The 23,502-nt window shown below is 47.2% G+C and overlaps 1 protein-coding gene across 2 annotated transcripts in view; it reads right to left on the bottom strand.

The window, feature by feature from the left end:
• The window catches only part of LOC119978640 (synaptotagmin-6-like), a 454,793-nt gene that overhangs the window by 204,918 nt on the left and 226,373 nt on the right, over positions 1-23,502 (bottom strand). For both annotated transcript variants that reach the window (XM_038820429.1, XM_038820430.1), the window contains exon 3: positions 1,175-1,733. In XM_038820429.1, coding sequence (XP_038676357.1) covers positions 1,175-1,733 — 559 coding nt within the window. The remainder of the gene's footprint in view (positions 1-1,174; positions 1,734-23,502) is intronic.

Genomic DNA, 23,502 nt, shown 5'->3' with positions numbered 1-23,502 from the left:
ATGAAGGCTTACAGTATAATTTTGACAAAATGTAAAAGTAAATTCAAAATGTTGAACATCTCCACCTTTGGTTTTAGTAAGAGTAACTACTATGGTACTGAATACAGACTGAGAAGATACACATAGTCCCGGAAAAGAAGCTATCTCATGAGATCCTGGCTAGAATCAATACTGGCCATCTGTAACAGCACCCACATCAATGCATAAACCTGTTATTGCTATATGGACTTTGTGATTACCCAACAAGTCTAGAAATATGGAACAAACTTCCATATACAGATAATCTGCTTTGCAGCAGGACGAAGAGCACACAAAATAAGCCATCAGACTCCTTAATGAGCTGATGGCTGGTCAGGCAAAGGGAGTTTCAGAGCACAATAGGTCTTGATTGAACCACCATCAATAAACATGTCCTTCTCATTAACCAGTTGGGGTCCGGCTTGGACAGTGGCCACTGGTAGGCGTGTACATATGACTCAATCCAAGCTTCCCAGTATAAAGAAAGCAGCATCAAACAGATCTTGAGCAATAACCTGGGAGTTCTCAGGCACAACCATCGCAAGAAGAAATGACCCAGGGTTCCGAACCCAGAGAAGACATCCACATCAAGAGATCGTAGCCTGGCAGCCTCCTTTACTAAGTGTGGGTAAAACCCACAGCTCAGCTGTGAGTCTGAGTCTGAGTCATATTTTCTTTAGTGATACAATTGTGAATAAATTGTGTTGAACTGTGAACCTGTTTTGTCCTTTGTTCATCTCGCAAATAAGGGCACCTGAGTAAAACGTTTGAGTAAGTAAACTGGTCGAACGTTTGAGAATGGAGTGAGGAAGTGGTTTAAATAGCGCCCCTCCTAATGAGGCCTGGGTTTCAAATGGTGGGATGTCTTCTATGGGTGAGAAATCAAGCAGAGTATAAATTGGGCTCCCAATTAGAAATCGCCCATTACTACCCAATATTTTGCTACCGGAATATCACATCTGGGGTAACCACAGCCCTGATACCCCAGGCAGTGGCAGTGAAATGCCAGCCTCGTTCATGTGCCCATGTCTTGCAGTGCTGCTGTAGTTCATAACTTGCTGACCTAGAGACAAGTGTAAGAGCAATTGGGCTAAGTCGGGGGCAAATTCCTCATGCACATTGAAACTGGCATAGATAAAGAGACTCAAATACTTACAGTTGTGGCGTACTGAATATCCTTCCAGATGGAGGTATCCCGGGAGAGATCAGAGATCTCAAATAGATTCTCTAAAATCACCTCCCCAATCATATCATGTCTGGAAAACCTGTCAAAATCATATACACTTAAGTGCAGCTTCCTGTTGGTGAGTTCATCATATGATACAGGAAATTGGAAGCTCTCGTCAAAGGTAGGATTGAGTGTCTTTCTGTGCACTCGGGTCTGGAACTTCCTTTTCCGATCGGGAAGAAGGTATATTTTTACATAGGGGTCCGAGCTCCCACAAAAGTCTTTCGCAGGCAGGTCAAAAGCCTTGAGGATTGTAACAATCAGCATTTCATTCTCATAGTCGTATTTTAACATGAAATTGATTTTCCCACAGGTTTTCCCATTTTCTTTCTTTGTGTCTTCTGAATCCACGGATTTCTGTTTGTAGAGCTCTGGTTTGATCCGCCCGATACTCGTGGCTTGTTCCTTCTGTGGTATGGAGTCCGTGCTGAAGTCAACACTTGATACATGCATCTGCCTTGGCAAGTGTCTCTTAAAAGAGCTGTGCCTAGAATAAATAATTAAAAGCAAATGAAATTGATATGTGCACTCAATGGTTTGGGAAATGGGAGCTGGGAAGAAAAGAAGAAAGTGTTAATTGTATCAAATCAGGTTGACTACATACAGGTAGAGGGCATGCATTTTCTTTACAAGTGCTCCCATCCTAACACACTTACTGAGGAATCATAAGATATATACCTGTACTGTTTCAATCTGTGAATAAAGACTGGCTCTGGTTCTTCCTTCACCAACTAGTTATCAGGTGTACAACAGCAAGGAAGGAAATCCCAGGCGGAATTCTCCATCCATTCATGGCAGCGGGATTCTCCGATCTGCTGCAGTGAGTGAGAGATTGTCCATTTCGCAAGCAGCGGTAATGGGGCGGACTCACAATGGAGAATCCTGGCCCACATTTATATAACACCTGTTATGATCCAAAAGTGTTTGTGCCAATTAAGTGCTTTGAGTGCAGTTACTATAATCTTGTAGGAATAGCAACAGTCAATTTGTGCATAGCCAGATCCAACAAACTGCAATGGGATATTAATCAAATAACCTGACGTGGGTTGAAAAATATAGGCCAGGACATTGGGGCGATGTTTCCTGCTTTTCTTTGAAAAATGCTATGGGATTTCTTGATATTATTTATTCATTCATTCAAGGGTTATGGGAATCACTGGCTAGCCCAGCATTTATTGCCCACCCCTACTTGTCCTTGATAATGTGGTGGTGGGCTGCATTCTTGAAGCCCTGCAGTTCCTGAGGTGTAGGTACACCAACAGTGCTGATAGAGTGGGGGTTCCAGGATTTAGACCCAGCAACAGTGAAGGAACAACAATATATTTCCAAGTCTGGATGGTGAGTGGCTTGGAGGCAACTTGAAGGTGGTGATGCAGAATCCAAGAAGGATTATAGGGGATATGAGGAAAAACAATTTTAAACAGAGGGTGGTGGGTGTCTGGAATTCGCTGCCTGAGTTGGTGGTGGAGGCAGAGACCCTAAACTCTTTTAAAAAGTACCTGGATCTGCATCCATAATTTTGTGGCTACGGGCCGTGTGCAGGAAGATGGGATTAGAAAGGGCACATGGGTGTCTTTGGGTCGGCATAGACAAGATAAGCTGAATGGTTCCCTCTTGTGCGTATCTTTTCTATGGTTCTAAGGTATCTGCTGCCCTGGTCTGAGGTGGCAGAGGTCATGGGTTTGGAAGGTGCTACTGAAGGAGCTTTGGCGAGTTGCTGCTGTGCGACTTATAGATGCTTTGCAATATGCGATGGTGGTGGAGGGAATGAATGTTTAAGGTGGTGTATGGGTAGCCAGTCAAGCGGGCCACTTTGTCCTGGATGGTGTTGAGCTTCTTGGGTGTTGTTGGAGATGCACTAATCCAGGCAAGTGGAGAATGTTCCGTCACCTCCTGACTTATGCCTTGTAGGTGGTGGACAGACTTTGGGAAGTCAGGAGGTGAGTTGCTCAATGCAGAAGGCTAAGCCTCTGACCTGTTATTGCAGCCACAGTAGTCAAACAGTGGGAGATTCAGCGATGGTAACACCTTTGAATGTCATGGGGGAGATGGTTAGGTTCTCACTTGTTGGGGATGGTCTTTGCTTGGCACTTGTGAGACACAAATATTACTTTTATGTCCTCGGAGAGGTGTCATAACATGCCAATTTAACATCTCATCTAAAAGCTGGTATCTCCAACATTACGGGCAGCACGGTAGCATTGTGGATAGCACAATTGCTTCACAGCTCCAGGGTCCCAGGTTTGATTCCGGCTTGGATCACTGTCTGTGCGGAGTCTGCACATCCTCTCCGTGTGTGCGTGGGTTTCCTCCGGGTGCTCCGGTTTCCTCCCACAGTCCAAAGATGTGCAGGTTAGGTGGATTGGCCATGATAAATTGCCCTTAGTGTCCAAAATTGCCCTTAGTGTTGGGTGGGGTTACTGGGTTATGGGGATAGGGTGGAGGTGTTGACCTTGGGTAGGGTGCTCTTTCCAAGAGCCGGTGCAGACTCGATGGGCCGAATGGCCTCCTTCTGCACTGTGAATTCTATGATGATGATTACAGAACTCCCTCAAGTATTGCACTCTTCATTGCATGCTCCAATGTCTGGGCTGGGACTTGAACCCACAAACTCTGACTCAGAGATGAGAGTGCTGTCAATGACTCGAGGCCGATGGCAAAATTGATTGTCATTCATTACTTTGTGTTGATGGTCTTGTGGCACAGTGGGTAGTGTTGCTGCCTCTGAACCAGAAGCCCTGGGTTTGAGTCCCACCCCAATGATGGCCAAGGATGGTGCATTCATAACACCACCAAACAGATTGAGTGTGTGGATGTGCAAATCCTTCCAAATACACCAATGACTGTCAGTAAGAGTGGAAGAGACTTTTGGTCAGCAATGCTTAATATGGAGTGGCGCCCCTCAAGCTATAAGTACCTGGCGACACACCAGCGACCTGTTCCAAGAATAACTATGGAAATGGACAAAGATCTGCCTTAGTGCACCACTAGGTGAGGGAAGAGAATTTGACACATGCTAGTTTTTCTCTCACTCTTTAATTTCCTGATTGAGTCATTCAAAGCACAGCACAAAATGGCATTTGTCAATAATAATAACCCTTTAACTATGACCATAAGACGTGGGAGCAGAAGTAAGCCACTCAGCCCATCTGGTCTGCTTCACCATTCAATGAGATCATGACTGATCTAGAACATAGAACAGTAGAACATAGAACAGTACAGCACAGAACAGGCCCTTCGGCCCTCAATGTTGTGCCGAGCCATGATCACCCTACTCAAACCCACGTATCCACCCTATACCCGTAACCCAACACCCCCCCCCCCCTAACCTTACTTTTATTAGGACACTACGGGCAATTTAGCATGGCCAATCCACCTAACCCGCACATCTTTGGACTGTGGGAGGAAACCGGAGCACCCGGAGGAAACCCACGCACACAGGGGGAGGACGTGCAGGCTCCACACAGACAGTGACCCAGCCGGGAATCGAACCTGGGACCCTGGAGCTGTGAAGCATTTATGCTAACCACCATGCTACCCTGCTGCCCCTAATATGATATCTGATATGATAATCCTCAACACTTTCCCACCTTATCCCCATAACCCTTGGTTTCCTTCTTGATGAAAAATCTGTCTATCTCAACCCTGAATGTACTGAATGATTCAGCCTCTGTAGCTTTCTGCAGTAAAGAATTCCACTAATTCACGACCCTCTAAGAGAAGAAATCCCCCCTCATCTCTGTTTTAAATGGGCTAACCCTTACTGTGAGATTACCACCGGAATCAGGATGGGGTGCAGTGGGTAGATCCCGGGAAAAGCCGCTTCCAGGATCCCCAATGGTGGTTGAAACTCGCAAGATCTCAGGAGACAACCCCTCTAATCCCACCCAGAACGGACTATTTTTTTGCTTTCGCGCCCATTGTCTATGTGTCATGATCCCTCTTCTTTATGCATCGTGAAAATCCAATGGAAATCTGGAGAATCTCAATCTTCCGTCGTGCTCTATTATCCACCGGGGAAGGTGGCTGGAGCGACTCCTATTATCGATGGCAGTCCCCAATGGAATTCGCTTTTAAAACACTGCTGGTCTGCCTTATAACACACATTTATCATTTTAGACAGTAAGGATAGACTCTTAATTCTCAGTTATGAGACATCATCCACTAACCATGCCGTATTTTCATGCCAGCAGTGTTCAAAATATGTTTGCTCTTTCCCCTGACTGGGAGAAATCAAACTGTTACTCTTCATATCAGCTTGGCAAACTGTAATAACTTAAATCAGAATGGATTTCACAAAAAGCATTTCATTTTTGGTTTCTCTTTGAAAATTATTACAGTGGAAAGGAGTTGACAGGGCAGAAGGACAGAAAACACTTTTGCCAAATTCTTGGTGGAACTAAATTGTCAGTGGTATTCTGAAGTTATCATTTGTTACCTCACGTTTACATTGGGGAGACCAAACACAGATTGGCTGCTTTGTGGAACACCTCCACTCTGTCCACAAGCATTACCCTGACCATTCAGTTCTGTGTCGTTTTAAATCAGCGTTTTGTGCTTATGCCATGCATTCATGTTCTCGACCTAGGTCAGGTGGTTCCGGTGAAGCCCAACACAAGCATGAGGAACAGAATCCCATATTCCGATTAGGCACTGAGTTCAACAACTTCAGACCACAAAATCTGTCCTTGGTTTTGTGTTTTGTTAATATGCCAAGTGGTGGTCTGTACCATGGTTCCATGTTTTTGCTTTCAGAGAGAGCTGTTCATTATTCTGCCATTAACATTTCTTCTGGATCAATGCTTTATTTTTTTACTACAACTAATGTCATTCTCTTTTCCTAATTTTCCATGACATCTTTGTTATTTGATCTCTCTGGCCCTCTAACCTATTCCTGACCTTCCTTTTTGTTCATCCTAACCCTCCACTCTGTCCCCCTTTTTCAACAGCATAGAACCCATCACATTTCACCCATTCTTCAGAGTTACATTGGACTCAAAACTTTGGCTGAAATATTCCAGCCAGTCCCATTGGTTGGATAATCCAGTCCCACCGATGGCGGCCACATCCCCTGGATTCCCAGGCAATAGAGGGAGCAACAAAGGGCAAATCCCATCAACAGGAGCGGACTGCCTCCGTTGCCGTAAAACATGCCATGTTGGGCATGGGGTGGTGGAGAGGAAATATCACCCTCTGTATCTCTCTCTGCTGATGCTGGCAGGCGTGCTGATATTTTGCAACACTTTCTGTTTTATTTCTGAAGTATTTTGCTTTTACGTTAGTCATTTGATACACCAGAGTGACATTTGGAAGATACACTTAAAGTAAATCCCTGAAATATATAGCACCCTTGTAAGTTTAGCTGCATCAGGTAGAACAACAATATTAAGATTTTCTTAAGATAAGATATAACATCACATATCAAACAATTGTCTCGCAGCAGCGATACAATGCCAGGCAACATTATCTTATTAAAGAAGCCAAGAAAGATGGTGGGTTATAGTAAATTAGTCAATGAGTGCATGAGTGTAGCCTGGGACTGGTTATGCATTATGTGTTTGCTATGGGTGTACTGGAAAAGGATAGGGCATTGGAAGCTGCTGAGAATATTCAGAGCTTAATTAACAGCCAATGACAATAATGGGTTTGCACAACAAACAATAGGAGCCAACCTCAGAACAATATGAGCTTATGTGTACCAATAGCATACACACTGAATATAATGGCGCTCTCTACCACATTTGTCCGACCTAATTAAACATATAGAAGATACAATTCACCGAAGCACCTTGAGGCCTTTGATCTAGCCTTGTTATGGCAGCCAGGATATAATTCTTGCAACTATTTGACAAATCCTTGGTGTGTGAGCTAAATAGTAATTGGATGATCCATGTTGAAGGTGTGTTTTGTTTTCTCATTCATTTCACTTAATAGTGTCAACAAGACATTTCAGTGTAACCGTCTCAAACTTGTTTATGAACTTAAACATGCATCAGGTCTACACCATCCATTTTATTGGTCGGAGAGACAGCTTTGAATGAGCTCAACAATGCTCTATATTCCAGCAGAGTTCCAAGCCCTGTGTTAGGAACCCATTGCTTTGGAAATGACCTCGACAGAAGGTTCACAAATACTTTTTTATGGCACTGAATCTTCCGAGGTGCACCTTTGGGTAAGTCGTGGTATCACCAGTTAGTGGGATATTTTAAATTGGAATGAGTAGCAGTATTAATGATCTCAAGCTGTCTCTTGGGATTTTTAAAGGGCATATCGTGAAGAGGCCCCTTTTTGCTGATATCTGTCTCTTCATTTCAACAATTTCTTTCCAGGTGTGAATAAAATGCATATTTACGTCAGGTGCCAGTAATTCTGCACATGCACTCTGCTCACCTTACCGGTCTTATCCTTTCAAGTTCTACGCACCTCAAAAAATCACGCAAGTTCAATTTTGTGTGTTTAAGAGATGGCGTTATCTGGAAGTTTAAACTCCAGATGGTAGTACTGGCATCAAGGCATCTTGATCAGCCTTCTCTGTATGCTTGCAGTGGACAATCCCTGTGTCCTTGCTAACACCCTGCTCAAAACACCAGCTAGGACAGTGTGAGCATATACCGCAGAACACAATAGGAAAAAACAGTTCCAACCAGTATTCCTATTTCCTCATTTACACTGTATTTTGTTTCCTTCTGGAAGCAAAATAGCATTTAAAGCAATGAAAATCTTGGCTCTGTGGTAATTAATTTGTGGTATTTGAATTCGGATTTTTCTCCCCCTTCAGTTTTAGTCTATAATTTGTTGCCGTGTTTGTATGGAGATCAAAAGATACTGAGGTTGTCCAAGCATTTCTACCATATTCTGTAACTGTCTAATCACAATTAAATTATGAATGTAATTATTTATGTTCCGGCTGGATTGAATGATGCAATATTCTTGTTCAGTCTTGCCTAAGTTCTTGTATTTTTTTATCAAAGCTTCTGTCATTCAAACTAAATATCCTTCTCAGTACCGGGGCTGCAGAGCAGACGAATTTCCATGTTCACTTTATATTATATAGTGCTGATGCACCGTTGAAGTCAGTGAATATCTACACTAACCGGCTACCTCCTTCAAAGTTTAAATAAATGTGCTCAAACCCCTGAGCAGTGTAAATCTGAAAGAGTGCTCTGGTGGATAAATGGGCCTGAACCAGGATTTTAAACTTAACCTTTTCTCAATAATGCACTGCAGGGAGAACCTTTATTGAGTATGTTCAAAACTGAGATTAATAGACTTCTAAGTGTTAAAACATTCAAGGAATATGGAGGTAGTGCAGGAAAACAGTGAAGATCAGTCATCAGCTCATTGAATGGCAGAGCGGGCTCGAAGGGGTGAATGGCCTACCCCTGCTCCTATTTCTTATGTGTGCAAACAGGAGTGAGATGGAAAGTGGTTATGGTTGGCCGGCCAGTGCCAATCTCCATGTTTGAAGACAAAGACCCAAGGAGCACAAATAATTTGGTCCACAGTCTTCATCAAATGAGGAAAGATTGAGCACCTTGGACCAAACTCATGCAACTTAGGATGAGGGTGATCATATTGAAATACAGGGGGCAGGATTCTCCCTTCTGGGGAAAAAGTCCCCCATGCGCTCCGGAAAACGGGCTAGAATCACTCCAGACTTTTTCCTCGAAGTTCCAGGGTGATTGCCCATTTTCCAGGGGACTAGCAGAGCCCTGGCATGCATCCCGCAGCTCTAGCTGCCGGCAGGGCACTGCTAGCCAGACCGCGCAGCCGCGCATGAGCAGGGTGGCCGTAAGTGGGTCCTCACATGTGCGCGGCAGCCCACCGCGGAGTGGGCGCGGCCACCATAGCGGAGCCACAAAGCAGGCCCGCATGGAAGAAGGTAGGTCCCTCCCAGATGCCAATGGCCTGCCGATCGGTGGCCCCCGATTGCGGGCCTCGCCACCGCTGAGGCCCTCCCTGGAGTCAGATCCCCCTGCCTCCCAACAGGTCCACCACCGCAGCCTCGGGTCCCAGCTCCCACCAGGTGGTACCACATGTAAACCATGCAGGTGGGATTTCGGCCGGTCGACCGCAGAGAATCGCCGCAGGGGCCTGTTCCAACGGTCCAGAACTGGCGCCACGTCGACTGCACGTGGGGGACTGGCGGGTCCACGGAGAATCGCGGAAGCGCCGTCGTGCCGGATTTCCGACATGAACGGCTGTTCTCCGCCCCCGCACTGGCCGCAATTCCGGCACAGAGGGTCAGAGAATCACGCCCCAGATTCTGAAGTGAGTTGATGGGATAAATGCTGAGAGGATGTTTCCATTAATGGAGCAATCTATAACTGGCGAATAGTTTCAGAATAAGGGATCACCCATTTGAGATGGAGATGACCAGAGTTCTCTTCTCTCAGAGACAGAGGGCGGGATTCTGTGTTGCCGATGCTGAAATTGGGAACAGCGATGGAGTGAAGAATAGCTCCCAACACCAAAATCGCAGCAGACGCCGGTTTGACCCTGGGTCCCGATGCTTTGCCCCCTCCAAATCGACGATGCGCATTATGCATAGATGCAACCGCGTTCACATCTTATTGTCGGGCCCACCCGCGATGCTCCATCTCTGATGGGCCGAGTTCCCAACTGCGCGGGTCAAGTGTGGTCTCAACAGTCATTGGCCTGGCGTAGTGGCTGCGGAGAGAAAGAGAGGGCGTACGGACAGGGTCCAGCACAACCATACATCGCCGATAGTCGTGAAGCTGGCTGGAGGGCTTCTGCCAGGGTTGGGGGGAGTAGTGGGGGGTGGCCAGGTGGTAGGCTGTGGGGTCCGGGTGGACACGTCCGCGATCCAGCACAACAGGTGGCATCTTTTCCATCGTGGAACTTCACGGATACTCCATCGTCATCAGCAATTAGACACAGGAACGGAGTATCCATCCCAGAATCTTTGGAATTCTCTCGAGTGCAGTAGAGGCTCGGTCATTGGGTATATTCAAGGAGAAAGACAGATTCTTTAATGAGAGAAGAGTCAAGGTTTATAGGGAATGTGTATAAAAATGATGTTGAGGTCAAGATCATCATCTTACTGATTGGGGGTGCTCATGGGCTGTATGGCCCATTCCTGATCCTATTTCTTATGTTCTTATGTTCAGGGTGAGAGGTAGTACCTGTCAGCCTCCACTGGTAGCTCACAATTTAGCGGCTTCTGTCCTGTCGGCAATGGCAATCTCGTAAATCCCAAGTATTTGTGAGCAATAGAAGGGAGCCATTTTGGCAAATACTGGCTCCACAGAAATTAAAAATAGATTTTCCACAGTGGTGGCCAGACTAAGGCCTTGGGCTTTCTCTGCCTAGTTTCTTGTAAGATCCCATATGGCTGGTTGCTGGACCCGACTTTAGTGTAAGCAACGGATCTAACATTAGTCTTATGTGGCTGGTCTGGATGTCCGAGAGACAGCCGGAACCACTTTTGGGTTGGAGCTTTACAGTTGCCCTTGGGGCACAGGATATTTCCCCTGAAATTGGTCCTCTTGGGGCGAGATTCTCCCAAAAGAGAACAAAGTCCCCTCGCTCGCGCGATTAGCCGTGTGTTTCCTGGCATTCGGGAAACACATGGCTATTCAATAAGTGGCCTGAGCGGGAATGCACATAGCCCCGTTTTGTACAGTGAGGAGCTCCGCCATTTTTAAATGGCATCCTGATTCCTGAGGCCCCTGAAACAATCCCCAACCTCCCCCTTAGCCGGAATGCAATATGGGAGGGACCCCGCAAACCACCCCCCCCCCCCCCCCACACCCGCCAACACTCACGTAAGGCAACCCTGGCTCCATTGAGCGCGCTCAACAAATGCCAGCTTGGCAGTGCCAGGCTTGCACCCAGGTGGCACTGCCAGGGTGCCCAGCTGGCAATACCAGGGTGACCAGGTGGCACCAGCTGTGCCTAGGACACTAACCTGCCCAAAGAACATGCAGCTGGGAGCCTCCAATCCACTTGCAGACCCCCATGAGTGCCGTTCCGTCTGTTGTCCCGTTTGCTGGGACCAGTACCAAACGGTGCTCGCCCGAGGAGTCTGAGGCAAAAGGGTTGAATCCCAAAGCCTCAGGCACCTCGGGAATCTGCACATTAGAGCGCAGCAGTTAGCCTCGCCTCACTCTAACGTGCAGATTTGCAAAAAAGTGATCCCGCCCATTGTGGGCAAGATTCACGTTGCAACGTCTTGCGAGAATGCATTGAATCTGGTGAGGCTTGGCGAGCCGTGTAGATCCTGGGTGCGGGTCTCCCGGCTTTCAATCGCTGCGGCGAGCTGCTTTTCCAGCGCAGTGTGGCTGTTAGATCGCGCCCTTTGTGTTCACTTCACACCTTTAGAATAGGCATAATGAAAACCAATTTCTACTCTTCAGACCCTGGGAGTTACGCCAAATTGTGGCGCAGAGATGAACACAGATTGCACAAGCTCAAAGCGCTTATAAGGATCCATCATGCACTTGATTAGCACAGATGGTGAACAAGTACAGCTTGTGCCACTTGCAAAGCCGACTGTCACAGGGATCCCCAAGTAAGTTCTGTGCAGCATTGATTTATCTCTTTCATCATTCCAAGCTGCTAAATGGGTACTGACCAGCTGTCCAGGTCGCCAGAGCAGAGGGCAGTTTATGTACTACACAGATCGCCTGTTCAGGAAGTGGAACGGGAGGATCATTATAGTTAGCGCACAGTCCACTTGTACAGGAGCCCAGGGGAAACCGAGGGATTAATAGTCAATGCAATTAACAGCAGATTGTGTGGGAGAAAAGATGGCACCAGATACAGGGATCGGTGAGGAAAAATACAAAGAGGAAAATAATTGAACCGAACAAAAGTTGGGAGGAGAGCGAGAAAAAAGAGAACGGTGGCAAGTAACTGTGAGCCGGAGGAAGGAGATGGTTTGAAATTTCCTGCCACACTCAAGGAATGGTCACTTCTTCGTGTTCACAGATGCCAATTTTGGAAACGGGATTTCAGCGAGCAGGAAGGAGAGGAGCAGGGATTAGGATGAAGGGAGAGAATAAAAGAAAGGAAAGAAACAGAAAGAAAAGGGAAAGCCCAAAGACACAGAGAGATTGACAACAACAATATATTTACGTGGGACCTTTACCATAATGAGGCTCTCCCAGCTGCTACTCAGTAGCATTATGAAATAAGACATCCCAGGTAGTGTTTTGAGGCAAGCATCAGCAGGCACTCAGATGGCCAAAAGGATCGTCAGAGAGGTAGGCTTTAAGGAGTGACTGTCCTAAAGGAGGAAAGTGAGATGGAGAGTCGGAGAGGTGGGGAATTCTGGAACATAGAACCGAGGTAACTGAAGGCATGGCCACTGATTGTAGAACAATTAAAATCAGGGATGCACACGAGGCCAAGATTTGAAGAACTAGCATACCTGGGAAGATTGAGGGACTGAAGGAGCTGACAGAGATGGGGTAGGGGGTTGGGGTTGGGGGTGGGGTGGAAAATAAGGCCGTGGAGATATTGAAAACAAGGATTGGAATTCTAAAATCTAGATGTTGCTTGACTGGGAGCCAATGTGATCAGCGAGCCACAGGGATGATTGGGCAAATTAAGACAGGGACAGCAGAGAATTGGATAAGCTCAAGCTTATGAAAGGCAGGGTGTGGAGGATCAACGCAGAGAGTATGCAATAGTCAGGTTGAATGGAAACTGGGAGTGCCCTTGAGCAGGCAGGTTGATCCATGCTGCCAGATTAACTGCCCTACCGTAACTTCACCCATCAGACCAAAAGACGTAGAAGCAGAAATAGGCCATTCGGCCAATAGGGTCTGCTTCGCCACTCAATGAGATCATGGCAGATCTGATATAATTCTCAACTCCTCTTTCCTGCCTGATCCCCATAATCTTTGATTCTCTTACTGATTTATTTGGCGGGTTAAAGTGCATATTACCACCATCTGCAACAGCCCCTGGTACCCCCTCGAGTTCTTTCAATTCAAAGCTTTTTTTCCCGGCTAAGTCACTGACTGGATAATGTGAGATGGCATTGTCATTTTACAAGGAAGTACAGGGATCTTGTAGTATGTGGCAGGATAACAAAACAAACCTTTATCACTACAGTGAAACTGGATATTGGATGCACTGAACATCAATCAGTAACACAGACAGAGGGCAGGATAATATACCAGAGAAAGGCAGATAGTGGGGGACGAACAGGCTACTGGGCATGATGAGGTGGGGCATCTAATCTGAGGGCATGGATACTATCCCTGACAATATGATAGTTGAAAGCCACATGTGTCACATTTTAACAACTTAAACGTCACTGACTTGAAATCTCGTTCTCCAGGAACTCCAGCAAAAAATATGAATAAATGCTTTGTTTTGCAGAGTCGGAAAGCGTTAATGAGATCAGAGCAGCGTGAATGAAAAATGCCCAACTCCGGACTGAAAACCGGAGCCAGTATTTTGAACGGCTTCCTTCCTGCTTCGCGCCAAATAAAATAACGGGAGAGGATAAACAGGATTCACCATTTTTGAGCCAACAACCTTATCAGAAATTTGATGTCTCTGGAAGGGCCTGACACAAAGTCATTTGACCAGTTGGTGAAGCTGGTCAGGAAGCATTTCAACCCCAGACGCTAGATCATACTGCAGCGTTACATGTTCAACTTAGCTGTCAGGGACCCAGAAGAAACAATTTCCACCTTTGTTGCCAGACTCAGGCAAATGGCTGAGCATTGTGAGGTTGGTGCAGCACTTGGCGATATGCTGCATGATTGTTTAGTATGCGGTATTAACAACATAACTGCAAAAGAAGCTTCTGGCTGAAACGGAGACTACCCTAGGCAACTGAGTGCATTGAGATGGATGCATCAGAGCTTCAAAGTGTGCAAGAGGGCAAGGTGAACTAGTTGTGGGGCGGCATGGCGAGCAGGCACGCATTCTGGTCGACAGGGACAGAGGAAGTTCAGTCACCATCCCAGGAACAGGATTGTAGTTGGGACGGCACGGTGGTGCAGTGGTTAGAACTGCTGCCTCACAGCAATGAGGACCTGGGTTCAATCCGGACCCTGGGTCACTGTCTGTGTGGAGTTTGCACATTCTCCCCATGTCTGCCTGGGTCTCGCCCCCACAATCCAAAGATATGCAGGTTAGGTGGATTGGCCACACTAAATTGCCCCTCAATTGGAAAAAAAAATTGGATACCCTAAATTTTCAGAAAAAAGGATCGTAGTCAGTAGCCTGGGAAGAAATTGGGCCGTCAGCCCAGAATTCAAGATGACTGTTATTGGTACGGGCGGGATCCCCCCTCCCCCCCGCCCCCCTTACCCTCCCCCCTTCCGACCCCCCCAATTGTGTCACTGCAGGGAGTTATTTTGTTTTCAGTGCAATAGGAAGGGCTATATTCAGGCACATTGCTGCGTCCACCAAAACATGCCAATTCAGAAAACAAAGCAGAAAACCAGGGGACAAAGTGGAGAGGAATTTAGATGACGGACCTTGAACTTACAGATTAAACATGGCAAGAGTGAGGTATTTCCTCAATCCACCATACTTACCATTAAGATAAGTTGCATCACTACTGTAGGTTAGAGTTTTCACAGCCCTGTGGTGGCAGGGATGGAGGAGGGTGCATGGCAGGAGCATTTCATCCTGAAACAAGAGATGTGTCCCCTCTGTAACCAGTGTAATCCTTTTAAACACCTCTCCACCATTCCACGTCCAATCGGGGGTATGGCTGCTAGAAAGACTGCCACGTTTTACAGAGGAGTCTCCCAGAAAACGTTTCAATGAGGTCGAGCAGAGGCTGGAAAACATCTGCCCAGAATTAGGCAGACGTGTTCAGTAAAGTGACCCAGTCCACCTGAGAGGGGGCGACTGCCATTTTCACAAGCTCACTCCAAATGAGGACAGAGCTACAGTGCTGTAAGAAGATAAATTACCTTCTTTGTGCAGTCAGGGTAAGTCTGCCTCCTCATGTCTCCCTCAGCACCCTTTAAAACACCCCCCACATCTCTATGGTGATCTCACACCCACCCACCTCGCGGAGTCACAGCATCGTCACCACCTCGCTCACCACCCCCTGTCAATCCCCCCTCCGTAGTTCCGGTTCCCTCAAATGCCCACTCCCACTCACTTTCCACACAGACCAGACTTCATCCCCATCTGACATGGTACGATTTCTGCTCACACTCTCGCCATCTGTTTAATTGCAGGACAAACCCGAGCACAGCCGGCTAGACTGATTCCGGAACTCAAGACCTTAACCCCTTTGAGGAACGAGCTCTTGAGATGGCTGGCGAGGAGCAGGACCGCTCCTCTGCACAGGGCGAGGTCAGGGCAAAAGAACCTCAACACATCCAGCCACAGCACAAGCCTCAGATGAGTGACCTTTCTTCTCTAAGTTCAGCTGTCCTGTGCTAATGCCATCTCTCTTCCATTGCAGGTCAATCAGCAGACCAGCCCGGATCATGCCCCTGGACACCACAGACCTGAGCATCTCAGGGAGAGGAATCTCAGAGACCAGCTTCACACCAGCTTCACAGCAGTGGCCAGGGGTCTGTCGGGAAGGTAAGTTTCCCTCTGTAGTAGTATGACTAGAGGTAGAGTGTGAGCTGCTATTGGTGGAGAAGGCTCACTGCTCATTGGCCCAAGTGTTGCTTTCTCATTGGTCAAGACGAAGGTAGCTTCACCCAATGAGGCGGAGTATAAGAACCCGTGTTTCCCAGCAGCCATCGTTCTTTCTGTACTCAAGCTGCTGGGGAAACATCTTGTAGATTAAAGCCTTCAATTCGGACTACTCCTTCATTTCTGTGGTTATTGATCGCGCATCACCCTCTTTAAGAACTTGCCTTGCCGGAGAAGCGGCCTTCAGATTTTCCGGCGGGAGAAGTGGCCAGGGGTCTGTCGGGAAGGTAAGTTTCCCGCATTTAAAACTTGCCTTTATGTTTCAGAACTGTAGGAAACCGGAAGTCGGCCGTGGGGATTTCTGGGAAGGTGTGTAGCACCTGTATATAATTGGGCAGTTCGTAAACCCGAGACACTACACTTGTAGTGTCCCCCACCCTTCCACCTCCTCTAACCTAAGGGATTGAGTGAATATCAGGTAAGCTCTTCCTTGCTTTTTCTTGTTTTATCTAGAGGGGATGGCAGGGAAGGTAGTGCAATGTTCCTCCCGCAAAATGTTTGAGGTGAGGGACGCTGTCAGTGTCCCTGCTGATTTAATCTGTGGGACGTGCACCCATCTCCAGCTCCTCAGAAACCGTGTTAGGGAACTGGAGCTGGAGTTGGATGAACGTCGGATCATTCGGGAGGCAGAGGTGGTCATAGATCGAAGCTTCAGGGATGTAATTACTCTGAAGAATGAAGATAGATGGGTGACGGTGTGAGGGGCTGGGAGGAAGCAGACAGTACAGGGATCCCCTGTGGCCGTTCCCCTCAGTAACAAGTATACCGCTTTGGATACTGGTGCGGGGGGAACTTACCAGGGGTAAGCCATAGGGTACAGGTCTCTGGCACAGAGTCTGTCCTTGTTGCTCAGAAGGGAAGGGGGGAGAGGAGTACAGCATTACTCTTTGGAGACTCCATAGTTCGGTGGATAGATAAGAGATTCTGTGGGAATGAGAGAGACTCACGGTTGGTGTGTTGCGTCCCAGGTGCCAGGGTCCGTGATGTCTTGGATCGTGTTTTCGGGATCCTTAAGGGGGAGTGGGAGCAGCTCCAAGTCGTGGTCCACATAGGCACCAACAACATAGGTAGGAAAAGGGATAGAGATGTAAGGCAGGAATTCAGGGAGCTAGGTGGAAACTTAGAGCTAGAACAGAGTTATTATCTCTGGGTTGTTACCCGTGTCACGTGCTAGTGAGATGAGAATAGGGAAAGAGAGCAGTTGAACACGTGGCTACAGGGATGGTGCAGGAGGGAGGGTTTCAGATACCTGGATAATTGGGGCTCATTCTGGGGTAGGTGGGACCTCTACCAACAGGATGGTCTACACCTGGACCAGAAGGGTACCAATATCCTGGGGGGGATATTTGCTCATGCTCTTCGGGAGGGTTTAAACTAATTTAGCAGGGGGTTGGGAACCTGAATTGTAGCTCCAGTATATAGGAGGTTGAGAGTAGTGAAATGAAATGAAATGAAAATCGCTTATTGTCACAAGTAGGCTTCAAATGAAGTTACTGTGAAAAGCCCCTAGTCATCACATTCCGGCGCCTGTTCGGGGAGGCTGATACGGGAATTGAACCGTGCTGCTGGCCTGCCTTGGTCTGCTTTCAAAGCCAGCGATTTAGCCCTGTGCTAGGGTCATGAGTAAGGTTTGAAGGTTACAGGAGTGTACCAGCAGGCAGGAAGGTGGTTTAAAGTGTGGGTGGACTTGTAGCATGGGTTGGTATCTGGGACTTCGATGTTGTGGCCATTTCGGAGACATGGCCAGAGCAAGGACTGGAATGGTTATTGCAGGTTCCGGGGTTTAGATATTTCAGTAAGGTGGTAAAAGAGGGGCAAGGGTGGCATTGTTAGTCAAGGACAGTATTATGGTGGCAGAAAGGATGTTTGATGGGGGCTCGTCTACTGAGGTAATATGGGCTGAGGTTAGAAACAGGAAAGGAGAGGTCACCCTGTTGGGAGTTTTCTATAGGCCTCTGAAAAGCTCCAGAGATGTAGAGGAAAGGATTTCAAAGATGCTTCTGGATAGGAGCGAAAGTTTCAGGGTAGTTGTTATGGGGGACTTTAACTTTCCAAATATTGACTGGAAACACGATAGATCAAGTACTTTAGATAGGTCCGTTTTTGTCCAATGTGTGTAGGAGGGCTTTCTGACACAGTATGTAGCTAGGCCAACAAAAGGCGAGGCCACATTGGATTTGGTACTGGGTAATGAACCAGGACAGGTGCTAGACCACAATTCAGTTACGTTTACTTCAGCGATGGAAAGGGATAGGTATATACAGCAGGGCAAGAGTTATAGCTGGGGGAAAGGCAATTATGATGCGATGAGGCAGGACTTGGGATGCATAGGATGGGGATGGAAACTGCAGGGGATGGGCACAATTGAAATGTGGAGCTCGTTCAAGGAATAGCTAATGCGTGTCCTTGATAAGTATGTACCTGTCAGGCAGGGGCGAAGTGGTCGAGCGAGGGAACCGTGGTTTACTAAAGTAGTTGAATCACTTGTCAAGAGGAAGAAGGAGGCTTATGTAAAGATGAGACGTGAAGGTTCAGTTAGGGCGCTCGAGAGTTACAAGTTAACATGGAAGGACCTAAAGAGAGAGCTAAGAAGAGCCAGGAGGGGACATGAGAAGTCTTTGGCAGCTAGGATCAAGGATAACCCTAAAGCTTTCTGTAGGTATGTCAGGAATAAAAGAAGACTAAGGTAAGAGTAGGGCCAGTCAAGGACAGTAGTGGGAAGTTGTGCGTGGAGTCCGAGGTGCTAAATGAATATTTTTCATCGGTATTCACGCAGGAAAAAGACAATGTTGTCGAGAAGAATACTGAGATACAGGCTACTAGGCTAGAAGGGCTTAAGGTTCATAAGGAGGAGGTGTTAGCAATTCTGCAAAGTGTGAAAATAGATAGGTCCCCTGGGTCGGATGGGATTTATCCTAGGATGCTCTAAGAAGCTAGGGAGGAGATTGCTGAGCCTTTGGCTTTGATCTTTATGTCGTCATTCTCTACAGGCATAGTGCCAGAAGACTGGAGGACAGCAAATGTTTTCCCCTTGTTCAAGAAGAGGAGTAGAGACAACCCCGGTAACTATAGACCAGTGAGCCTTACTTCTGTTGTGGGCAAAGTCTTGGAAAGGTTTATAAGAGATAGGATTTATAATCATCTAGAAAGGAATAATTTGATTAGGGATAGTCAACACAGTTTTGTAAAAGGTAGGTCGTGCCTCACAAACCTTATTGAGTTCTTTGAAAAGGTGACCAAACAGGTGGACGAGGGTAAAGCAGTTGATGTGGTGTATATGGATTTCAGTAAAGTGTTTGATAAGGTTCCCCACGGTAGGCTATTGCAGAAAATACGGAGGCATGGGATTCAGGGTGATTTAGCAGTTTGGATCAGAAATTGGCTCGCTGTAAGAAGACAGAGGGTGGGGTTTGAGGGGAAATGTTCAGCCTGGAGTTCAGTACCACAAGGATCTGCTTTGGGGCCACTGCTGTTTGTCATTTTTATAAATGACCTGGAGGAGGGCGTAGAAGGATTAGTGAGTAAATTTGCAGATGACACTAAAGTTGGTGGAGTTGTGGATAGTGTGGAAGGATGTTGCAGGTTACAGAGGGACATAGATAAGCTGCAGAGCTGGGCTGAGAGGTGGCAAATGGAGTTTAATGCAGAAAAGTGTGAGGTGATTCATTTTGGAAGGAGTAACAGGAAGTCAGAGTACTGGGCTAATGGTAAGATTCTTGGTCGTGTGGATGAGCAGAGAGATCTCGGTGTCCATGTCCATAGATCCCTGAAAGTTGCCACCCAAGTTGATAGGGTTGTTAAGAAGGTGTACAGTGTGTTAGCTTTTATTGATAGAGGCATTGAGTTTCAGAGCCATGAGGTCATGTTGCAGCTGCACAAAACTCTAGTGCAGCCGCATTTCGAGTATTGCATGCAGTTCTGGTCGCCACATTATAGGAAGGATGTGGGAGCATTGGAAAGGGTGCAGAGGAGTTTTACCAGGATGTTGCTTGGTATGGAGGGAAGATCTCATGAGGAAAGGCTGAGGGACTTAGGGCTGTTTTCGTTAGAGAGAAGAAGGTTAAGAGGTGACTTAATTGAGGCATACAAGATGATCAGATGATTAGATAAGGTGGACAGTGAGAGCCTTTTTGCTTGGATGGTGATGGCTAACATGAGGGGACATAGCTTTAAATTGAGGGGAGATAGATATAGGACGATATCAGAGGTAGGTTCTTTACTCAGAGAATAGTAAGGGCGTGGAATGCCCTGCCTGCAACAGTCGTGGAGACGCCAACATTAAGGGCATTTAAATGGTCATTGGATAAACATATGGATGATAAGGGAATAGTGTAGATGGGCTTTAGAGTGGTTTCACAGGTTGGCACAACATCGAGGGCTGAAGGGCCTGTACTGCGCTGTAATGTTCTTTTTCTATGTTTTAGGAGTCACCCGCATCCTCCACGAATGCAGATACTCACACCTCGGTGGGATTAATTGGTAGGCGGGTTTCTGGGTCACTCACTAGTGATCACCTCACACCTGATCCACAGCAGCCAGAGGCAGGGATCCGGCGCTCAAAGGATGCCGGTCCTCAAGACACTGCTGAGACCCTGGCTGATGATGTACCCTGGAGAAGTCCCGTCAGCTTCTGTCCGAGGAGATGGTGCCATCAGTCCAAAACAACGAGGCAAACACTGCCAGAGTGACGACCACAGTGGAGACCTTGGCACAGGACGTGCACTCTATGGCAGGAGATGTCCGCTCCTTGGTTCAGCTCAGGACGTCCATGGCTGAGGGCATGAGTTTCATGGTGCAGGTCTTCAACTGCATGGTGCACTAGTGGGAACCCATGAGTATCAGTGCCAGAGGATGGCAGGCCCCCTCACTCCAGGTGCCCCTGTATCTCATGGAGGAGCCAAGGAACACAAAGGCAAATGGATAGGCAGCACCACAGCCCAGAGCCTTCCACTCATGTAAACTTGGGGACATCTAGCCCATCCGACACCCTCCTCCCTCTGATATACCTCCAGCTCTGAAAATGGAGAAGGACAGCACTGCTGCCTGACAGCAGGCTGGGACCCTCAAGGCCCAGGCCCCTCCCCCAGGGGATGCCCATCAAGGTCATCACGGGCAACAAGGTGTGGAAGTCAGGATACACCTAGATGTAGCGGGGGAGGGGGGGGGGGGACTGCGGTGAGCGGGATTAAGAAATGATAGGCACTGAGTGGGCACCAGTGAACCGTGGCATTATTGGAGAAAAGACACCATTGTAATAACTAGCTGATATTAAAAATCACTTTGATCACCCGAAAGAGCTTGTATCCTGCCATGTCATGGTGCCATGCTCCGCAAACCCCCCACACAAACTCTGTGCTTCCTCCCTGTGCGGTGTGAGAATGGCAGCACAAGTCTCTCTCTCCTCCCACATTGGAGATGCAGGAAAGCGCTCCCCAGGAAATGGGCACGGACCTGCACGATGTACATTGTGTGGTCACAGACGAGCTGGAAATTGACATTGTGGTATTTTCTTGCGGTTCAAAAATGGGGATCAATGCCTCCATAATGAACGCAGAGACACGTGGGCGCAGCCGATGACACCCTGCACCTGGGGCTGCCTGCTATTTGGGCGAAGCCCATGGTCCTGGTGTCCTACCTTGCCCTGTGCCGATCCAAGTTGATGACATGTGGTCCCTCGTAAATAGCGCATCCCTGACCTCCCTTATGCACTTGTGCGCTGCTGACTGGGAAATGCCGCACAGGTCACCTGCGTGCTGCCATGAAACGAGCCAGTGGCACAGAAGTTCAGAGCGGCAGTAACTTACAGGGCTGCAGGCAATGGCTGAATATTCAGCAAGAAGAGGGCTCAATCATGAAATTATAAATGTACTTAAATGAGGTTCCTGGCCTTCCGTGGAGAGATTCTCTTTATGCCACTGGCGAGGGGCCTGGAAAATCGGAAAACACAATCGCACCTGTGTTTTCCGATTCTCGCTGTATTTTCCGCCTGCATTGTTGTTCTCGCTGACGGTTCACAGAAACAACTAGTCTATGATGGTGTTGACGCTGCACACAAGGCCCCTCTTCATTGAACATTATCAGTGTATCCTTCTCATCCTTTCCCCTTCCTGCCTTTATCTAGCTCCCCTTTACATGCTGTGGTGTAATTTACCTGAACCAGTCTATGTGGAAGTGAGTTCCATATTCTAACCGCTCTCTGAGCAAAGCTTCTGAAGTCAGATGATGGCTGATCTGTGCCTCAACTGCCTTGGAGTCATATCACTCCCTACACTTATCCAATAAAAATGGAAGAAATATTCCCAGTCCCATGTTCCATTGATTTGATTGAGTTTGATACTGTCAAATTCCTTCCTCTTACCCAACTCAGGTTGCATCTCAACTTGTTCTGTAGCAGAATCAAAAATAAGAGCGTGATGTGTGAGGAACTGCCCTGTGGTTTACCAATGTGTAACATCATCAATCAAACCCATGCTTCAGATCCTTTGATGATGATTAGCTTCGCCAATCACTCTTGGAATATCGCAGAGGCCCCAAGGCTCAATCCCAGCTTCTATTACCTTGGAGTACAAGTAGGGAATGGGCAAACCAAGCGTAGATTATTTCTGCCCCGCTGAAGCATCCTTCAAAGTGGAGATGCGACACTAAGGTTAGCTCTGAGAAGAGGCTGTCACTCAAACCAAATCTGCCCATGAACGGAAATTGTGTCCTGCAGGAAGGCGGAGTACATGATTTTATAAAAATTAAAGTAAGTTTCATCAATTGAGTGCGTCTTACTTCCAGCTGCACAACGCTTGAGAGGTTTATTGAAAAAAAATATTTTACTAGCGGGCTTGGAAATGGTACCCAGATGACAAATATTTCATTGGGGCAGCTCAATGTAGTAAAGCTATGAGATCTCCCAGCAGAGAATCTGATTTGTGCTCGTGTCAAACTGAAGTATTGTGCAAACATCTAGTCTGAAGAGATCACGCCTGAATTTTTAAAAAGTCAGGGCAAATCTTTTTTTTGGTCTGTTTTTTTTTCCCATGGATGGATGAAGATCTAATTTTTTGCATCGGTTTGCAGCTCTTAGCGTTTGATTCATTAATTCGGCTGCCTCCAAATCCTTTCAGAGTTGGGCAATGGAATCAAATAAAAGGCAGAATTGGGCCGCGATGCACATACTCTGACGCCAGGGCATGAGGGGAGGGGAGTACAAGTGACCTGTTACCACCGTTTAAACTAGTTACAGATCATTCAGATGCCAAGGCTGTTTTACAGGCCTGGTCCCCATTGTGCACCGTGTACCATGTTGTACAAGATTGTCTTTTTGTTGCAGTGTGGCTGAACTCAAGAGGAGTTGTTTCTTTTATAAATGTACGTGCTGGAATTGCATCTCTTCCATCACAAAATTTTAGAGCTGGTTTTAACTCCATCGGCCTGATGCCAATGGGCTGATAGCAGAGTTGTAGTGGCAAGGCCCGCACTATGCCATGTTTAGCAGAATCCTCCGCTTGGCAGCCCAAGCACTTGCCTGATTCAGCCGTGAGCCTTCTATCTGCAAACAAGTGATGTACGGCAGGACCCCGAAGAAATTTTATGGGACAAATGGAGTGTGAGAA

The sequence above is a fragment of the Scyliorhinus canicula genome, chromosome 15 (assembly GCF_902713615.1).
Source record: "Scyliorhinus canicula chromosome 15, sScyCan1.1, whole genome shotgun sequence".
Lineage (NCBI taxonomy): Eukaryota > Metazoa > Chordata > Chondrichthyes > Carcharhiniformes > Scyliorhinidae > Scyliorhinus > Scyliorhinus canicula.
This window is presented reverse-complemented; position numbering and strand designations above follow the sequence as displayed.